Source organism: Gastrolobium bilobum, unplaced genomic scaffold, assembly GCF_033153095.1.
Source record: "Gastrolobium bilobum isolate Gb01-03AN ecotype WA unplaced genomic scaffold, APGP_CSIRO_Gbil_v1 utg482, whole genome shotgun sequence".
In the NCBI taxonomy this organism is placed as follows: Eukaryota; Viridiplantae; Streptophyta; class Magnoliopsida; order Fabales; family Fabaceae; genus Gastrolobium; species Gastrolobium bilobum.
The window spans coordinates 90,821-106,376 of record NW_026897192.1 but is presented as its reverse complement, the minus strand read 5'-3'; the positions used below and the strand labels follow the sequence as shown (position 1 = coordinate 106,376).

Genomic DNA, 15,556 nt, shown 5'->3' with positions numbered 1-15,556 from the left:
TTAAGCAACTGAGTAATTTTGAGCGCCATGATCAGCTATTGAATGTAGATTCATGTCCATGATATCTTCTGTCAATTCTTCCAAAGCTATTGTTGTTTGCTCTATAAAAATAAAAATCAAATGAGTTAATTAAAATCCTTAAAATAAACAGTTAATGAATAAGTGATTGATAATGTATATTACCTTGCTTTCCATATAACCAATCTCTAGTGCAAATCAATGCTTCAACTATGTCAGGTTTGAGTGAACTTCGGTATTGATCAAGTACTCTTCCTCCAACACTAAAAGCACTTTCCGAAGCAACACTAGAAATAGGTATCCCAAAAATATCTCTTGCCATTGCAGCAACTTCTGGATACCTAAATTGATTAGCCTTCCAATATGATAACACATCCAAGCTAATATTTCTTCTGTCAATCCTTGGATCCTCTAAATATAATTCAAGCTGAGTCTTTTGTGGCACAACCACTTCATGAAAAGTATCAAATTCCTAACAATATTATAAAATAAATAATATCAATAAATATACAAAAGAATATAAACAATTACAAGACAAATAATTATGTTAACTTACACTCAAAACATCTCTAGATGTAGTAGAAATTGAGGTTTCATCAATTGTCTCACTCCCACCATCTGTAGCCCTCCTTGTTGAAGAAATAGATGAATAGTTTCTGATTCCATCATTTGCATACTCATTAAACAAGGAAACCAATTTGTCTTTCACCTTTGTGGATTCGTTCACCCCATCATCACCATACAACTTATTGTAGCACCATTCAACAAAACTCATCTTATATCTAGGATCCAAAATGACAGCTATGGCTAAAATCATACTAAATTCAGACCAATATTTGTCAAATTTAGTGAACATCTTTTCAGCCATATTCACAATATAAGCATCATCACTTTTCAATCCTTTTTGTAACGTCAGATGTGCAGTAAAAACATAAGGAAAGTAAAGATTTGCAGTTGGATGCTTGGTTTTAGAGAAGACGCAAGTAATATCATAAAATACATGCAAGAACTCATTGATCTTTTCTATCCTATCCCATTCATCTCTAGATGGACAATATTTGTAGTTGGAATCACTTAACTCAAGGTGCATGAAGGCACGTTTATAGAAGAGTGCACTATCAAGCATAAGAAAAGTAGAATTCCATCTTGTTGGAACATCTTGCCTACAACCTCTTCTAGATGCAAGAGAACTTTGAGCAACACACTGCAAAAAATTTTGTTTCCTTGCTTGTGACCCCTTCACATACTTAACACTTTCCCTAACTTTCACAATAGATGCATCAACCTCTTTCAATCCTTCTTGAACTATCAAATTTAATATGTGAGCACAACATCTCACATGAAAAAACTCACCATTGCATAAAAGTCCACCTCCAATCAACAGTTGATCTCTCAAAAATTGAACACAAACATCATTTGCAGAAGCATTATCCAATGTAATTGAAAAAAATTTCCCATCTAACCCCCAATCCTTCAAAAAGGTGTGAATTTTTTCAGCCAATGAGATTCCAGTATGTGGAGGTGGCATAAACCCAAAATTTAGAACTCTTTTATGCAGATGCCAACTCTTGTCAACAAAATGTGCAGTCAAACATATAAATCCATCAGTGTTTAAAGAAGTCCATAAATCAGATGTTAAACTAACTCTACTGATATTCTCCTTTAACATATTCAAGCATCTATCTTTCTCCCTTTTATGCAACTTAACACAATCGGCCTTCACTGTGTTTCTAGTTATAATATTCAAATTCGCACGCAAATATAGAAGAAGAGCTCTAATGCCTTGCCATTCAGTAAATTGAAATGGCAAATCATGCATAATAATGGCAGCTATCAATAACTCCCTAAATTTCTCATGGTCAAATTTAGGCTCTAAACTGAAGGAGCTATTTTGAGTTGAAAGCATCATCTGCCCAACATCCCTAGTATCTCTTCTCACACATCCATCCAAATGTCGCTTTAAATTACCAGTGCCATATTTACTATCAGCCATGTATAATTGATCACAATACTTACATTTGGCTTGAATTTTACATCCATCCTTATTTATTGGAATGCGCTCGAAGTGTTGCCAAACCTTGGATACTAACTTTCTCGGTTTCTTTGTTGGCGCCTTTGTGCCTGTTGACCCAGCCGTATTATCACCCTCAACATTTGCATCTTGAACATCAACCTCGTGATCCATCATATTCTCTCCACTGCTGTTGTGTGATTCAAAGTCCATCTACATGTAAAAAGGAGAAGTTAGAATATCTATTATATAAATGAGAAAGCAAAATTCAGAATTTACATATATTATATATGGATCACAAAGTTAAAAAGTTTCATGCACAAACTATTCCAATGCAGTTCCAAAGACTAGTGTAAGCAATAGCAACTTTAAAAATAGATGGCAATGCAATAGGAAATGTCCAAGTGCTAATGCAGATTGCCAAGTCTCTAAAAAAAAGACATGTTTGTATTTGTAAGAACTACTGCCAACTATAGCAAGTAATTTATGGAACCAGGATTATGGAAACTTGCAGCGAAGACCAAAAAATTAAGAACTACTGACATGTTTGTAAGAAATTCCTATTCTTCCACTTCTATACTCTAATCAGTTTCTTATGCTTTCAAGACCAAAAGTTTTCTGCTTTAATTTCACTTCATTGATCACCTAATCGTGACCAAGCTGCTCAATGTAGACTACATTGACAAGCTCGGTTTATGCCATCAACAGGGGTCTAACATTGCTTATTTATCTCACATATTCCTCGTCCAAGTAATCAGATCACAGGACAACTAAAGTCTAAAGAAAAACTATTTTCATGCTCGCTATAATTTGATCTTCACATTAAGAAGATATTTAGAATTTTCATAGTTCCTAAGCCACATTAATGTTCTGACTTAGATTAATACACCTTTTAGTCAACAGTGAGAATTTCAATTTCAAGAACACTTCTTTGAATTTGTGAGAGTTATGTCCAAATCGGTCTAAATGAGTAGAAGTAATGAAATAAGAGACAATAAGCTAACTTCTTGTTCTTGAGGCATACTTGGAAACCGAAACAGGGAGAGAGGAAACATAACAACTATCATTCCTAATCTCACATGCAACCGTACAGGGTAGGAGAACAAGAAAAAAAAGAAAACTTCAGAAATCAATTGGTTACCTTCAGAAATCAACCGTACAGAGCTTGAATCCAATTGCATGCAAGAGGAAAGAGAAACTCTTCCACGGCTGGTCAGAACTCAGAAACGGGAAACCTGCAGTGGAATGAAAGAAAGACCCAAATTTAAGCACGATTGATCACAGAGGGGAACAAAACAGAAAAGGTAAACGTCTTACCCCTTTGTTTGCTGGTGCGCAGCTGAAAGAGGAGAGGAAACACGAGCGTATTTGTAGGTGCCTCACCTTCAAGGACCGAGTTAAACAACGCACACAAGAAGAAACCCCTGGAGGCGAGAGCAGACAGCGTAGAGAGGCGAGATAGAATAGAGCTGCGTTGTTAAATGGAAACCCTAAACTCTAAAGGGCTAAGGCGTATTTGATACCAGATTTTTTACGGGTCAAAGTGGGTTCACGGGTTGACCCGTGACCCGACACGATTTTTTCGTGTCACTATTTTCCAACCCTAACACGACCCATTTACTAAACGGGTTGACCCATACACGAAATTTTCGTGTCGGGTCCGGGTCGGGTTCGCGGGTCGTGTCACAAATTGCCACCCCTACGCATACCCTAGCAAATTTATCCTTCTTTGTGAACTCATCCACACCAGACTCTCCTAGTCTGATAGAGTTTCTGTCAATTTTTATAGTTCTGCCGAATGAATTGCCTATATTTCTAAGATGCTTAGATTTATAGAACTCAAGGGGAAAACCTGGGATGCGAATCCAAATAACCAGCTTCCTCATACTGTCATCATGGGGGTTGAACATAGGTCGCCATTTCTGCACGGTAACATAGTGGTCCGCCACTATCCAGGGTCCTTCCTCCAATATGTGCTTATAGTCTTGCTCGTCCCAAAGTCTTACTAGGTAGAAGTCATTATCTAGGTCCACAAATTCGTAAGGACCTTTGATACTCCACATTTTCGGAAGACGATTCATCAAGAAACACATTCCTTCTTCTTCCCCAAAAGCTTGAAAATCAGAGCGTTTCTCCATTCCTTGCAGTCCTCTTTGTGCTCCTCGCTAGGGATTTGGTACATAGGACAAAGAGTGTCATCTTTCCAGATTTCAGATCTTCCTTCCAGAGCCTCTTCAAAGGCGTCAACTTTCTTCTGCTGAAATACCCAATATTCATCACTGCTCTCTACATAAACTCCAACCCCATTTAGGTTGTGGTTAAGGAGTGAGTCTTTATAAGATACTTGTTTCTTTTTCTCAACCTCAGCTTCCTTGATGTTCGGTTCCCCCAAAGTTTCTGGTTCAATCGTTGCTTCAGATTTCTGCGATTTTGCTTCCACTTGGACACCAGCGTCTCTCATCTGCATGTGTTCATCCATGACCGCGTCTTGAATTTCAAGCCCCTTAGGTTTCTTCGTGCTACGTTTCAGATTGTCATCTTCCTCTTTAGGAGCTGGTCTGGTTTCTCCCATAGAGAAAGAGCGGAGAAAACCCTAATAGACGAAAAGAAATCGCATGTGTGAGATGCACGCGTTTGTTGTAGTTGAGTTTGAACATGTTTGAATTTAGAATTTTCACATATGCATTAATTTCTGGTGAAATATTGCATCTTTTCCTATTTCACTTTTATATTGTGTTTTTATTTTATTTTATTTAATATGCTCATGTGTTTGCCTCGTTATAATAAAATGTCTATTTTATATTAATATTTCAATTTTTTTTTAAATCCATGTTTAATTCTTTTGCCACTTTAAAATTTGAGATTTTTAAAAATTAGAATCTCAAATAACTTTATCATTTTCCTATTCCCTTAAAATTCCGATTCAACCGTTCCACAGATTGATAGGTTAAAATTTAGAGTAAATATCCTTTTTGGTCCTCAGCAAATTTCACGATGCCCGTTTTAGTCCTTAGCAAATAAAAAGACTATTCGTGGTACATAAGAAATTCAAAATGGACCTATTTAGTTGAAATCGTGGTCCCTTACAAATTCAAAAAAGACCTATATTTATCCCTTAAAATAACTAAAATGGATTCACTTTGAATTTATTAGGACCACGAATAATCTTTTTATTTGTTAGGGATTAAAGCGAGCATCGTACCGAGAAGGGTATTTAGTATTTACTCTAAAATTTATATTCCATCTTTTACCAAAACAAAAATAATAAAATATATAATCCCCCGCCTAAATTATCGAGAAGTTTCATCTTAGAACCCTGTGTCTTGGGGACTGTTAGAGTTCACGATTTCTGATTGTCGCAACCATGTCTGTGCTTCCCAAAACAGAGAAAAACGACGTCCCCGTCGTCGACATTGACTCCGGTGACGACGCCGACATCGCCGAAGTCGCCGCTCCTACAAAGAACGCCGCGTCTTCGCAGAAGACTCAATCGGTGGCCGTGCCACAAGTTGAGGTTCAGCAGCAGGAAACCCCTGCGTCAATTTCAGCTCCTTCGATCTCTGACCGCCAAACCCTTGATTCTCGAAGTTTCTGGAAAGCTGGAGATTACGTTGTTGGTCCCGCTTCGAAGCCAGCGCCATTTCAAGGTTTTGCAATTTGCACATTTAGCCCTGTGGCTTTTATTTTTATTTTTTGTAATTTAATTACTACAATTCACATCATTCTCTTACTGATTTTACCCAAATTTCAGGTCACTTGGAACATGCCCGGGTTCATCCCAAGTTTCTTCATTCTAACGCAACTTCCCATAAGTGGGCTTTTGGAGGTGTGCTTTCTTTAGCTCACTTGTATTTCTAACAATAATTGCTTGTAAGAACAAATTTTGCTTGTTGATTTGATTATAAATAGAATTCTTAGTTTGAGAGTTTTGAAATAAGAATTGATTTGCCTTTGAAATCTTTTATAATTTTTTTTTTTTTTTTTTAAAATCCTTTAACCCTTATTTTTGTTTTGCCTGGTTTAGCATGTAATTATCTGTTCGTCAAGATACGTATGATTTCTTTTTTGGTTTTGTTTTGTTGGAAGATAGTGGTTGATCTTTCATGCAACTACTGCAAATTGCTACCACTAATGAAGTTGGTTGCTTGGCAAGGCTAGAGCCAGACACAAGTTATGCTCTCAGTCTTTATGAAGTTTTAACTGGGAAATAGCAAACGAAGACCCTCTTTGTGTGCATCCAAGAAGTTAAAAGACTTGGTCATATTTTATTGATTTAGGTTTCAAATTTCTGTATGAGTTTGTTTCTATGACTTCGGTGGGGAAATGGGGAGGGTTAGTAATAAAAATAATGGGCTTCATAGTTGATTTTGGATTGCATGAAGAAGAGTATTTAGAATATCTTAATGCTTCTTTTAAATGTTGAATGAAGACCCTTTTTTTTTATTTTTTGGCGACAACTTTGTCAGAATTTCAGTATATGATGCACTTATCTTTTATTCATATGTGCCTTTCATTATTGGCAGCTATTGCTGAGCTAGTGGATAATGCTGTTGATGAGGTATGATTTAAGTAAAAAATAATCTACTCTTTTCTAGCCTGTGAGATAGTTCTGTTAATCCACGTGAAGATATATGGTTAAATGTTAGTTGTTGGCTTTAAGTGCTCTCCCGGTTGGCTTTATATTATGGCATTTCAAAATTGGTCTACCAACATGGGTTGGCTCCCCTGGTTGAAGGATTGGATAAAAATTTGTGTTCTCCATGTGAATGGGTTATAATCCCCTTTGACTAGTAGTCATGCTCGGTGATCATTCCTCCCCTGGAGATTCCGTGGTACCAAGGTAGTTAAAATTTCTTTTATATTATGATCTTATGATTTTTATCTCCTCTTACGTTCCTGTTTGCACCTTAGATCATGTTTTGTTAAGATTAGGTGAGATCGCCGTGCATGATCATGGGATTGTAGGATTGGAAGATCTCACCAATCCTTATGAAAACCCTTTTTCCAAAACCCACTCACTCAACTGAAACCTGATCTTTACCCAAATTTTAACCCCCATTTTGTTCCTGTTTCTATTCTGTTCCAAAGCTTAATGAGACGAATCGTGCTACTGGTGCTGCCAACTGTTGGTGTTTGTGTTCTGTTGTTACTGGTTCGACCTTTTATTCTTCGTCTGGTCTCTTCTGTATTGATCCTGTTTCCTTCTCTTCGAAGGCCTACCCTTGTTTCATAGCTTTCAGTATCTTCTGCTGATTCAATCTCTTGCTTTTGTTACATGCTTCTGTTGAGCAGCAATCTACTCTAATTCTATTTGTTATTGTGATTCTGTTAGGGTACTTCTAATTTATGTTTTTTGAGTTATTTTTTAAATTTGCATATTAGTACAAGTGGATACTTTAATAATTTAATAAATAATAATATTTTATTATATTTACAAGGACTAAAGTGGACTAATGAAATATTAATATTTTAAATTTAATTTAAGATTTGTCTTTTTATATTAATATTATATGCCATGTATCTTATAATTTTTAAATTTTATCGTATTCATATATCATAATCATATCATATTCATATCTTGTATTTGTTTTAGTGCTTCCTAATTGTATCTTTAATTTTTATCATCATTCATCATTCTTTTAAATATTTTAAAATAAATATAAAATAATAAAATTATGAATGCATGCTATTAGTATTTTAATTAATAATTTTTTAAATAACAATATAAAATATGTCGATGAGTATCTTAATTTAAGGTACTGCTTAAGGATTAAACATAAATTATTAAGTAAAAAATAAAACACTTATTCACTATAAATATAAATTCTATTCCTTTATTTTTCTTATTTATGTTTATTATATATATATGTTTGAATGTAGTTTTATATTTTAGGTAGGATCTTATTATCCGTGTTATGATCACATGATTTACGTGTTTTCATCTCCTGATTATAGATAGGATCTCGATTTTGACTATCTTCCAGGGAGTTGAGTAGCCTCCTTGTGGGAAGAAATACTTGAAGTTGGAGACTTGAGGTAATCCTATGGGTGGGTTTCTACCTGCCCCTCTAGGATCTTAGTCTCTTAGACATGTTACTAGTGTCCTGAGTAGTAGTCTTGGAGTAATCTATACTTTGAATTGAATGAAAGTATATTTTCATAGTTCGAATGGCACTTAAATATATATTTTTAATTTGAATCAACAATATCTCAGTGGTATTTTCTTGTCTGTAAAACTGCATAATGACGTGCATGCTTGCAAACTTACCTCCAATCAAGCCTTGCCAATATGGTGGAACTTTAAAACAAGCTATTTAAAAACTGATGTTTTTATAGAGCTTGACTAGTACTGAATTTTGGTTTGTACGTTTAGATTCAAAATGGTGCAACTTTTGTAAAGGTTGATAAGCTTGATATCATGGAGGATACTTCACCAGCATTATGTTTCCTGGGTATGCTATCCAAACATTTTTTATTGGCTTGATATGTTAATTATTGGCAACAAAGGCTTACTGGAGTACATGTTTTGTATGAAGATGATGGTGGTGGAATGGATCCTGACTCGATACGAAAATGCATGAGCTTGGGTTATTCCTCAAAGAAGTCAAAGACAACAATTGGACAGTGTAACTGAATTTATTTTATTCATTTCTTTTTCCACATATGACTTAAAGAAGTCTACTCCCATTATATTTTTTACTAGTCCATATACGTTTCTGTCTTTTTAAGAGGAGGCTGTTTGTATTGTTTTCTGTTTTTTTTTAGTTGATATATTTTCACAAATAATTACAAAAGCACCATCTAGTTTTCATTCAGTTTCTGATTTTCAAGATTTTGTGAATGGTTGTTTTCATTTTGTTTCCTGTTTTCAAGATTTTGTAAAGGAGACAAAATAATGACCAAATGAAAAAAATAAAAAAAAAAACCAAACAGTCGTAAAGGATACATTATTTTGGTGAGATAACTGGTTATATTGTTAGTTATATCCTTACATGATTATTTTGTTGTTTTCTATGTCTCTGTCATTTTGTCCAATCTGTAGGTTATAATCCAGACACCTAGGTGTTAGAGCAATTAAGTTTACATTCCTTGTTTTAGGATGAACACGATGATAGTATCTCCCCAGGGATGCCATGACACATTAATACCTCTTTTTTTTATTTTTTTTATCATGACTACAAGTTCCTGGAAGATATACCCGTGCTATTAAGTTACTTGTCTATTATTCTTACCTTATTCTGTAAAGTATTTCCTTTCATTTTTTTGTTGGCTGAATGTGATTAGATGTGATAAAACCTAATTGTTTTTTTCAAAGTAAAATAACATCATGTGTTCCAGATGGCAATGGATTCAAGACTAGTACTATGAGATTGGGTGCTGATGTTATTGTTTTCAGTCGTGCAACGCGTTCAAGGTACATTTTCATCCTTTATATATTGGTTTATGTGATTGGATTTTAATTATCTTAGAATTTGTTTGATTTTCATTTTCAGTTGTTATTATTTTCCCTAATTTTTACCAAAATACCACCTTGTTTTTCACTTTAATTATAGTTTTCAAGAATTTACAAAGGAAAATGGTCAAAACAAGGTGACATTTTTGTAGTTGAGTGAAAACAAGAAACGAACCAAACGGACCCTTATTTCCTGTCCTTTTTAAAAATAAAAAAATAAAAATTGGTCTTCCTTCAGATGTTAACTATTCACTCGAACTGTATGGGAAGATTTAATGAGCTATGTGCAGTGCCAATGATACCATAGTGTACTAGTAGATTGTTGACAAGCATAAGTGCTTGAATGTTTGCATTACTGAATACCCAATATTTTTATTTCTTTGTGCTGATGGCCATATTTGACATGATTAACATCCATTTTAGAGAACTGGTATATATAATTGGTTTCAAAGTTGGGGTTTGGTTGGGACATGTTTTCATGTAATGTAGATGTGGTGTCCCCCATGTTTTCTTGCTCTTTCTGTGGAATAAATTCCTGATTCACATGGCACACTTTTTTGGAGAGGAGTGACTATAAAACAAAAACGGAAAATTTGTTGATGTGTGGTCTGGTAAGTGGTGAAAGATTTACCTAGTATGGTAAGTAGTCCTTAGGGCTTAATGTTTTGAAAGATGGTAATCAATTAGTGTATATAGGCCTATGAAAGATTTATCTCGTGTTGGGGGGTGTGTTAGAGAATAATATAAATCGTTAAAAAGGCCCTCACCCAACAACTTACGTTTTTGAGTTGAATTGATTCTTTACAAACTTCAAGCCTGAATTTCGAGCACTGAATATGTGGGCTGGGTGCCTGGGCACAATGAGAATTCTTTTTATTGGCAAACATTCTTTTCGTGGTCATATTTTTAAGTGGCACTTGTCATTACCTAACCACTCCGGAGTGTGCCTAATGATCTCCCTGTTCTCATCTATTTATCATAAATTCCCCGCAAATACTTGATCAATTGCCCATAATTATGGAATCAATCTCCCATAAATCCACTATATAAATACAAAGTCAAATGACCCATAATTATAGAATCAATCACCTAGGCAAAATCCTCTACGACTCTTCCTAGAGTACACCTGTAGGTTGGTGTATTCCTATTAATATTTCTACCTAAAACTTTCACTTTGTCCTCTAGGTGCGGATAAGCATGCAAAAAACCTCGCTTGGGTCCCACTATTTAAAATGTAAGGACCCATTTATGCAAGAAGTATAAGAACTTTAACTGGGATCCCATTGCAATTCTGCAACACCCATTGGTTGAGGATGATAGATCTGTAGCTTGGGATCTCACGGTTGATCATGTTCGATGGCTCCGGCAATGGATGTGGGTCGATTAGAACCACTGGTGGCCATGGCGATGTCGGTACTCGCGCACGCTTTGTTCTACTTTGGTTGTTCATCAATGGCTTCCTTTATTCGTTGTTTCTTTTCTGTAGTTCCCTCTCATTCGCACATTGGAAAAATCTTTTGGTCTCAATTTATCCTTCGCTTTTGTCTAGACTTCTGTCCGATATAAGCTGGGAACACTTTGTTCATGTTTTGGATTATGGTTGCTTGAAAGTTCTTTGGGACCTTCCCCCTTTATTCATGATCCTTTGCATCTCGAAAATGCTTCTTGATTGTAGCCTCTACATTGTTTTTGTTAGAATATTAGATATGATATGATTAGATTTGATTAGATATAATTGGATTCTGTCTTATCCGTAAATAGTCTGACTGTATTCTGACTGTATTAGGATTAGGTTTGGATTAGGTTTGGGCCTTACACTTAAGCCCATTAGGGTCTCTATATATTGTAACTCCCTGACACAGATCAATACACAACGTATTCTTTTACATTTAACTTGGTATCAGAGCTATTTCGTTCTGGGAACCCTCGCTTCCGCTTAGAAATCTTGTTCTTCGCTTTAAAACCTAAGCTCACTGCTTAGGAGTCATCTTTTCTTTGCCGTGCGTCCTTCCGGTAAGATATCAAAGGCTGTAAGTCCTCTCCAGGCATCTTCTGCACGTGTCCACAGTCACCAGAGCACCATCAGCCACCGTCAGCCACCATCAGCCACTGTTCAGGCTGCCGGAGTACTTTTCCGGCGAGTTTTCAGTCTGGAACGAACGCGAACAGAACCCTCTCCTCCCGGCGACCTGCTCTGTGGAAGTCCGGCCACCATCGGAGTTGTCACGCGCTCTCACGCGCCTCCAGTCTTCTCTGCGCGTGGGCTTCACGCGCCACCTTCTGCCGGCGCGTGAGCACTATTCCGGCAGCTTTTTCCGGCCGGTCTTTGACAGAGAAGCTCGTCTTCTCCTCCTCTTTCTGGATCTGTGGTTGGTTCTTTGTGGGTCCGACTTTTTGTGCGCACCTCTTCTTGATTGGTGATCAGGTTTGTCTCTCTTTATTCGGTTTGTATCTTTGTGATTTGATATGGCAGCAAACCCTCCAATTCATTCGGAGGTCAAGATATCATCTCTACCAATATTGGGTCCATTACCTCTTCAAAATTGAAGGGATCTGTTAATTACAAGAACTGGGCCACCTCTGTTCGAGTTTGGTTCTTTGGACAAGGATATGGGAACCATCTCACAACTAAGTCTACTGATGTCCCTAAGGAGGACAAGTCTGATTGGGAAAAGATTGACAACCAACTTCTGAGTATCCTCTGGCAATCCATTGATCCGATTGTCTTGGATATCTTTTATTCATTTCAAACTTGCACTGAAGTGTGGGAGGAAGCAAAAAACCTCTACACTAATGATGTTCAGCAGCTCTATTTCATCATCTCTCAGTTTATGGAATTGAGCAAATCATCCGACATTCAGATGGAGACATATATTGGCAAGAGTCGCTCTTTGATGCAGGCATATTTGGATATGCTGCCTTACCCTACTGATGCTACTGCATATCGGAAACAGGTGGAACGTCTCTTTATGGTTGCCACACTTTCTGGCCTTCCCGAAGAATATGATAATGTTCGTGATACTATCTTGACTAGTGGGGAGCCTGATCTATCCATGACGTATCAGCGTCTTCTGAATTTGAATAAGAAATCTGCTCCTGCATCGTCTTCTGCTGTTGATTCTACTGCTCTAGTTTCCCGTACTGATTTTCGCGGGCATATTGGAGGTGGACGTGGTCGTGGTAGAGGCCCAGGAGGCCGTGGCCCAGGAGGCCCAGGAGGACGTAGCCCAGGAGGTCGTGGCCCAGGAGGCCCAGGAGGTCCAGTCGGACGTGGTCAGCGACCTCGTTGTCATTACTGTCAGCAACTTGGTCATTATGAGGAACGCTGCTACACCAAGTATCCTCACATGCGACCTTCTTTTGCTGCTAATGTAGCTCAATCGGATACTGCTTCAAATGGTTCAGTCTCTCTCTCCTCTGAAGAATATGCAGCATTCCAGGCCCTTCTCAGGAAGTCCTCTCCTCAATCTCAGGCCTCTGCTTCAGAAACTGGTAATCCTGTTGCTTGTGTTTCTCATTCTGCATCACTTGGTCCTTGGATATTTGACTCAGGTGCTACTGATCACCTCTGTGGTAATAAGGAACTCTTTTCTTCCCTTACATATTCTAATAATTTACCCTCTTTTACTCTTGCTGATGGAACTAAGGCCCCCGTTCATGGGATTGGACAAATCTGTCCAACCTCCTCATTGACCTTGACATCTGTCTATTACATTCCTCACATCCCTTATAATTTAATATCGGTTAGTAAATTGATCAATTCTCTTAATTGTATTGTCACATTCTCAAACCATTCTGTTTCTGTGCAGGACCCGGGTACGGGGAAGATGATTGGAGTGGGCCGTGAGTCACGGGGTCTGTTCTACCTTGATGTGCCGAGTCCTTCAGTTGCTTGTTCTCTCACAGAATCTCCACAGCTCATCCACAGTCGTCTCGGGCATCCTAGTCTTGCGAAATTGCAGAAGATGGTTCCTCTTTTATCCGGTCTTCAAACTTTAGATTGTCAGTCATGTCAGCAAGGAAAGCACATACGCTCCTCCTTTGCTAATCGAGTCAATAAACGAGCTGATGCTCCTTTTTCAATTATTCATTCAGATGTTTGGGGTCCTAGTCGTAGTGTGTCTATTTTAGGTTTTCGGTATTTTGTCACCTTTATTGATGATTTCTCCCGTTGTACTTGGATTTATTTAATGAAAAACCGCTCTGAGTTGTTTTCTATTTATCAAAAGTTTTCTGCTGAAATTCATACTCAATTTGGTGCTTCTATTCGTATTTTACGTAGTGATAATGCTAAGGAGTATGTTTCTGTTGACTTTTCTCACTTCTTAGCCACACAGGGTACTTTACACCAAACCACTTGTCCTCACACTCCACAACAAAATGGAGTAGCTGAACGTAAGAATAGACATCTCATTGAGATTGCCAGGACTCTTCTTATTCACATGCATGTTCCTCTTCACTTCTGGGCTGATGCAGTCCTTGCTTCTTGCTTTCTCATCAACCGCATGCCTTCATCTGTGCTTAATAATGATATTCCTCATAACTTATTGTTTCCAGATGTTCCTCTCTTTCCTCTATCCCCACATGTTTTTGGTTGTACCTGTTTTGTTCATGATCTCACTCCTGGTAAGGATAAGTTAACATCCAAAGCCTTTAAATGCATTTTTCTTGGTTATTCTCGTCTTCAAAAGGGTTATCGCTGTTACTCTCCTGACCTCAAGCGTTACTTAGTTTCCGCGGATGTCACCTTTTTTGATCAACAACCCTTTAATTCTATCCCATCTCCATTGTCACAGGTTGATCATGTTCTTCCTGTTCCTTTTCTTGACTTGTCTTTGCCAGATGCAGGTGCTTCTACTCCAGATAAGCCATCACCTATTGCTCCAGTACCTAAGGACCGTCCACTTCTCACTTATCAGCGTCGTAAGACAGTACCTCCAGTCGACTCGACCCCTGCTGACTCATTGCCCTCTGCAGTTGATTCTTCCCCTCCGGATCCTTCACCAGAGGCTCTTCCCATTGCTCAAAGAAAAGGTACACGTACTACTCGTAACCCTTATCCTCTTTATACCTTCTTGAGCTATGATCGCCTTTCTGCTCCTCATTTCACCTTTGTTTCTAGTCTTTCTTCTGTTTCTATTCCTAAGACCACAGGTGAAGCACTTTCCCATCCAGGATGGCGCCAAACGATGCTTGATGAGATGACCGCACTTCATACCAATGGCACTTGGGACCTTGTTTCTGCTCCTCCAGAGAAGTCTATAGTTGGTTGTCGCTGGGTGTTTACTGTGAAAGTTGGACCTGATGGCCATGTTGATCGTCTCAAGGCACGCCTAGTTGCCAAGGGTTTTACTCAAATCTTTGGCCTTGATTATAGCGATACATTCTCTCCAGTCGCTAAGATGGCGTCCGTCCGCCTATTTCTTGCTCTTGCTGCTGTTCGTCACTGGCCACTCCTTCAACTTGACATAAAAAATGTCTTTCTTCATGGTGATTTACAAGAAGAAGTTTACATGGAGCAACCACCTGGTTTTGTTGCTCAGGGGGAGTCTGGGAAGGTATGTCGTCTTCGAAAATCCTTATATGGTCTCAAGCAGTCTCCTCGAGCATGGTTCAGTCGCTTCAGTTCTGTTGTACAGGCGTTTGGCCTAATTCGCAGTAAAGTTGACCATTCTGTATTCTATAGGATTACATCTCCTAACAAGTGCATCTATTTGTTAGTCTATGTTGATGACATCATCCTCACCGGAAGTGATCAAGACGGAATCCATCAGTTAAAACAACATTTATTCAGTGCATTTCAAACAAAGGACCTTGGGAAGCTGCGTTACTTCTTGGGAATTGAGGTGGCGCAATCTAGACAGGGCATTTCTATCTGTCAAAGGAAGTATGCCTTGGATATCCTAGAGGAGACTGGTATGTTGGGGTGTAAACCAGTTGATACACCAATGGATCCTAATGTTAAGTTATTGCCCAGACAGGGGGAGCCGTTATCTGATCCTGGACGTTATCGAAGGCTGATTGGGAAGCTCAATTATCTTACTGTGACTAGGCCAGATATTTCTTTCGCTGTC

At 38.0% G+C, this 15,556-nt stretch overlaps 2 protein-coding genes across 3 annotated transcripts in view; one reads left to right on the top strand and one right to left on the bottom strand.

Moving 5' to 3' along the window:
• LOC133304815 (zinc finger BED domain-containing protein RICESLEEPER 1-like) lies at positions 1 to 4,092 on the bottom strand. The gene is made up of 4 exons (XM_061504877.1): positions 3,739 to 4,092; positions 575 to 2,242; positions 184 to 490; positions 1 to 101 (listed from the first exon to the last, which is right to left on the bottom strand). The coding sequence occupies exons 1-4, from the start codon at positions 4,090 to 4,092 to the stop codon at positions 1 to 3; spliced, it is 2,430 nt and encodes an 809-aa protein (XP_061360861.1).
• A 1,265-nt stretch (positions 4,093 to 5,357) lies between these two features.
• LOC133304813 (protein MICRORCHIDIA 1-like) overlaps positions 5,358 to 15,556 on the top strand; it is a 42,829-nt gene continuing 32,630 nt past the window's right edge. For both annotated transcript variants that reach the window (XM_061504876.1, XM_061504875.1), the window contains exons 1-6: positions 5,358 to 5,676; positions 5,781 to 5,855; positions 6,553 to 6,587; positions 8,403 to 8,481; positions 8,566 to 8,655; positions 9,368 to 9,443. In XM_061504876.1, coding sequence (XP_061360860.1) covers positions 5,394 to 5,676; positions 5,781 to 5,855; positions 6,553 to 6,587; positions 8,403 to 8,481; positions 8,566 to 8,655; positions 9,368 to 9,443 — 638 coding nt within the window. In that variant the 5' untranslated portion in view covers positions 5,358 to 5,393. The remainder of the gene's footprint in view (positions 5,677 to 5,780; positions 5,856 to 6,552; positions 6,588 to 8,402; positions 8,482 to 8,565; positions 8,656 to 9,367; positions 9,444 to 15,556) is intronic.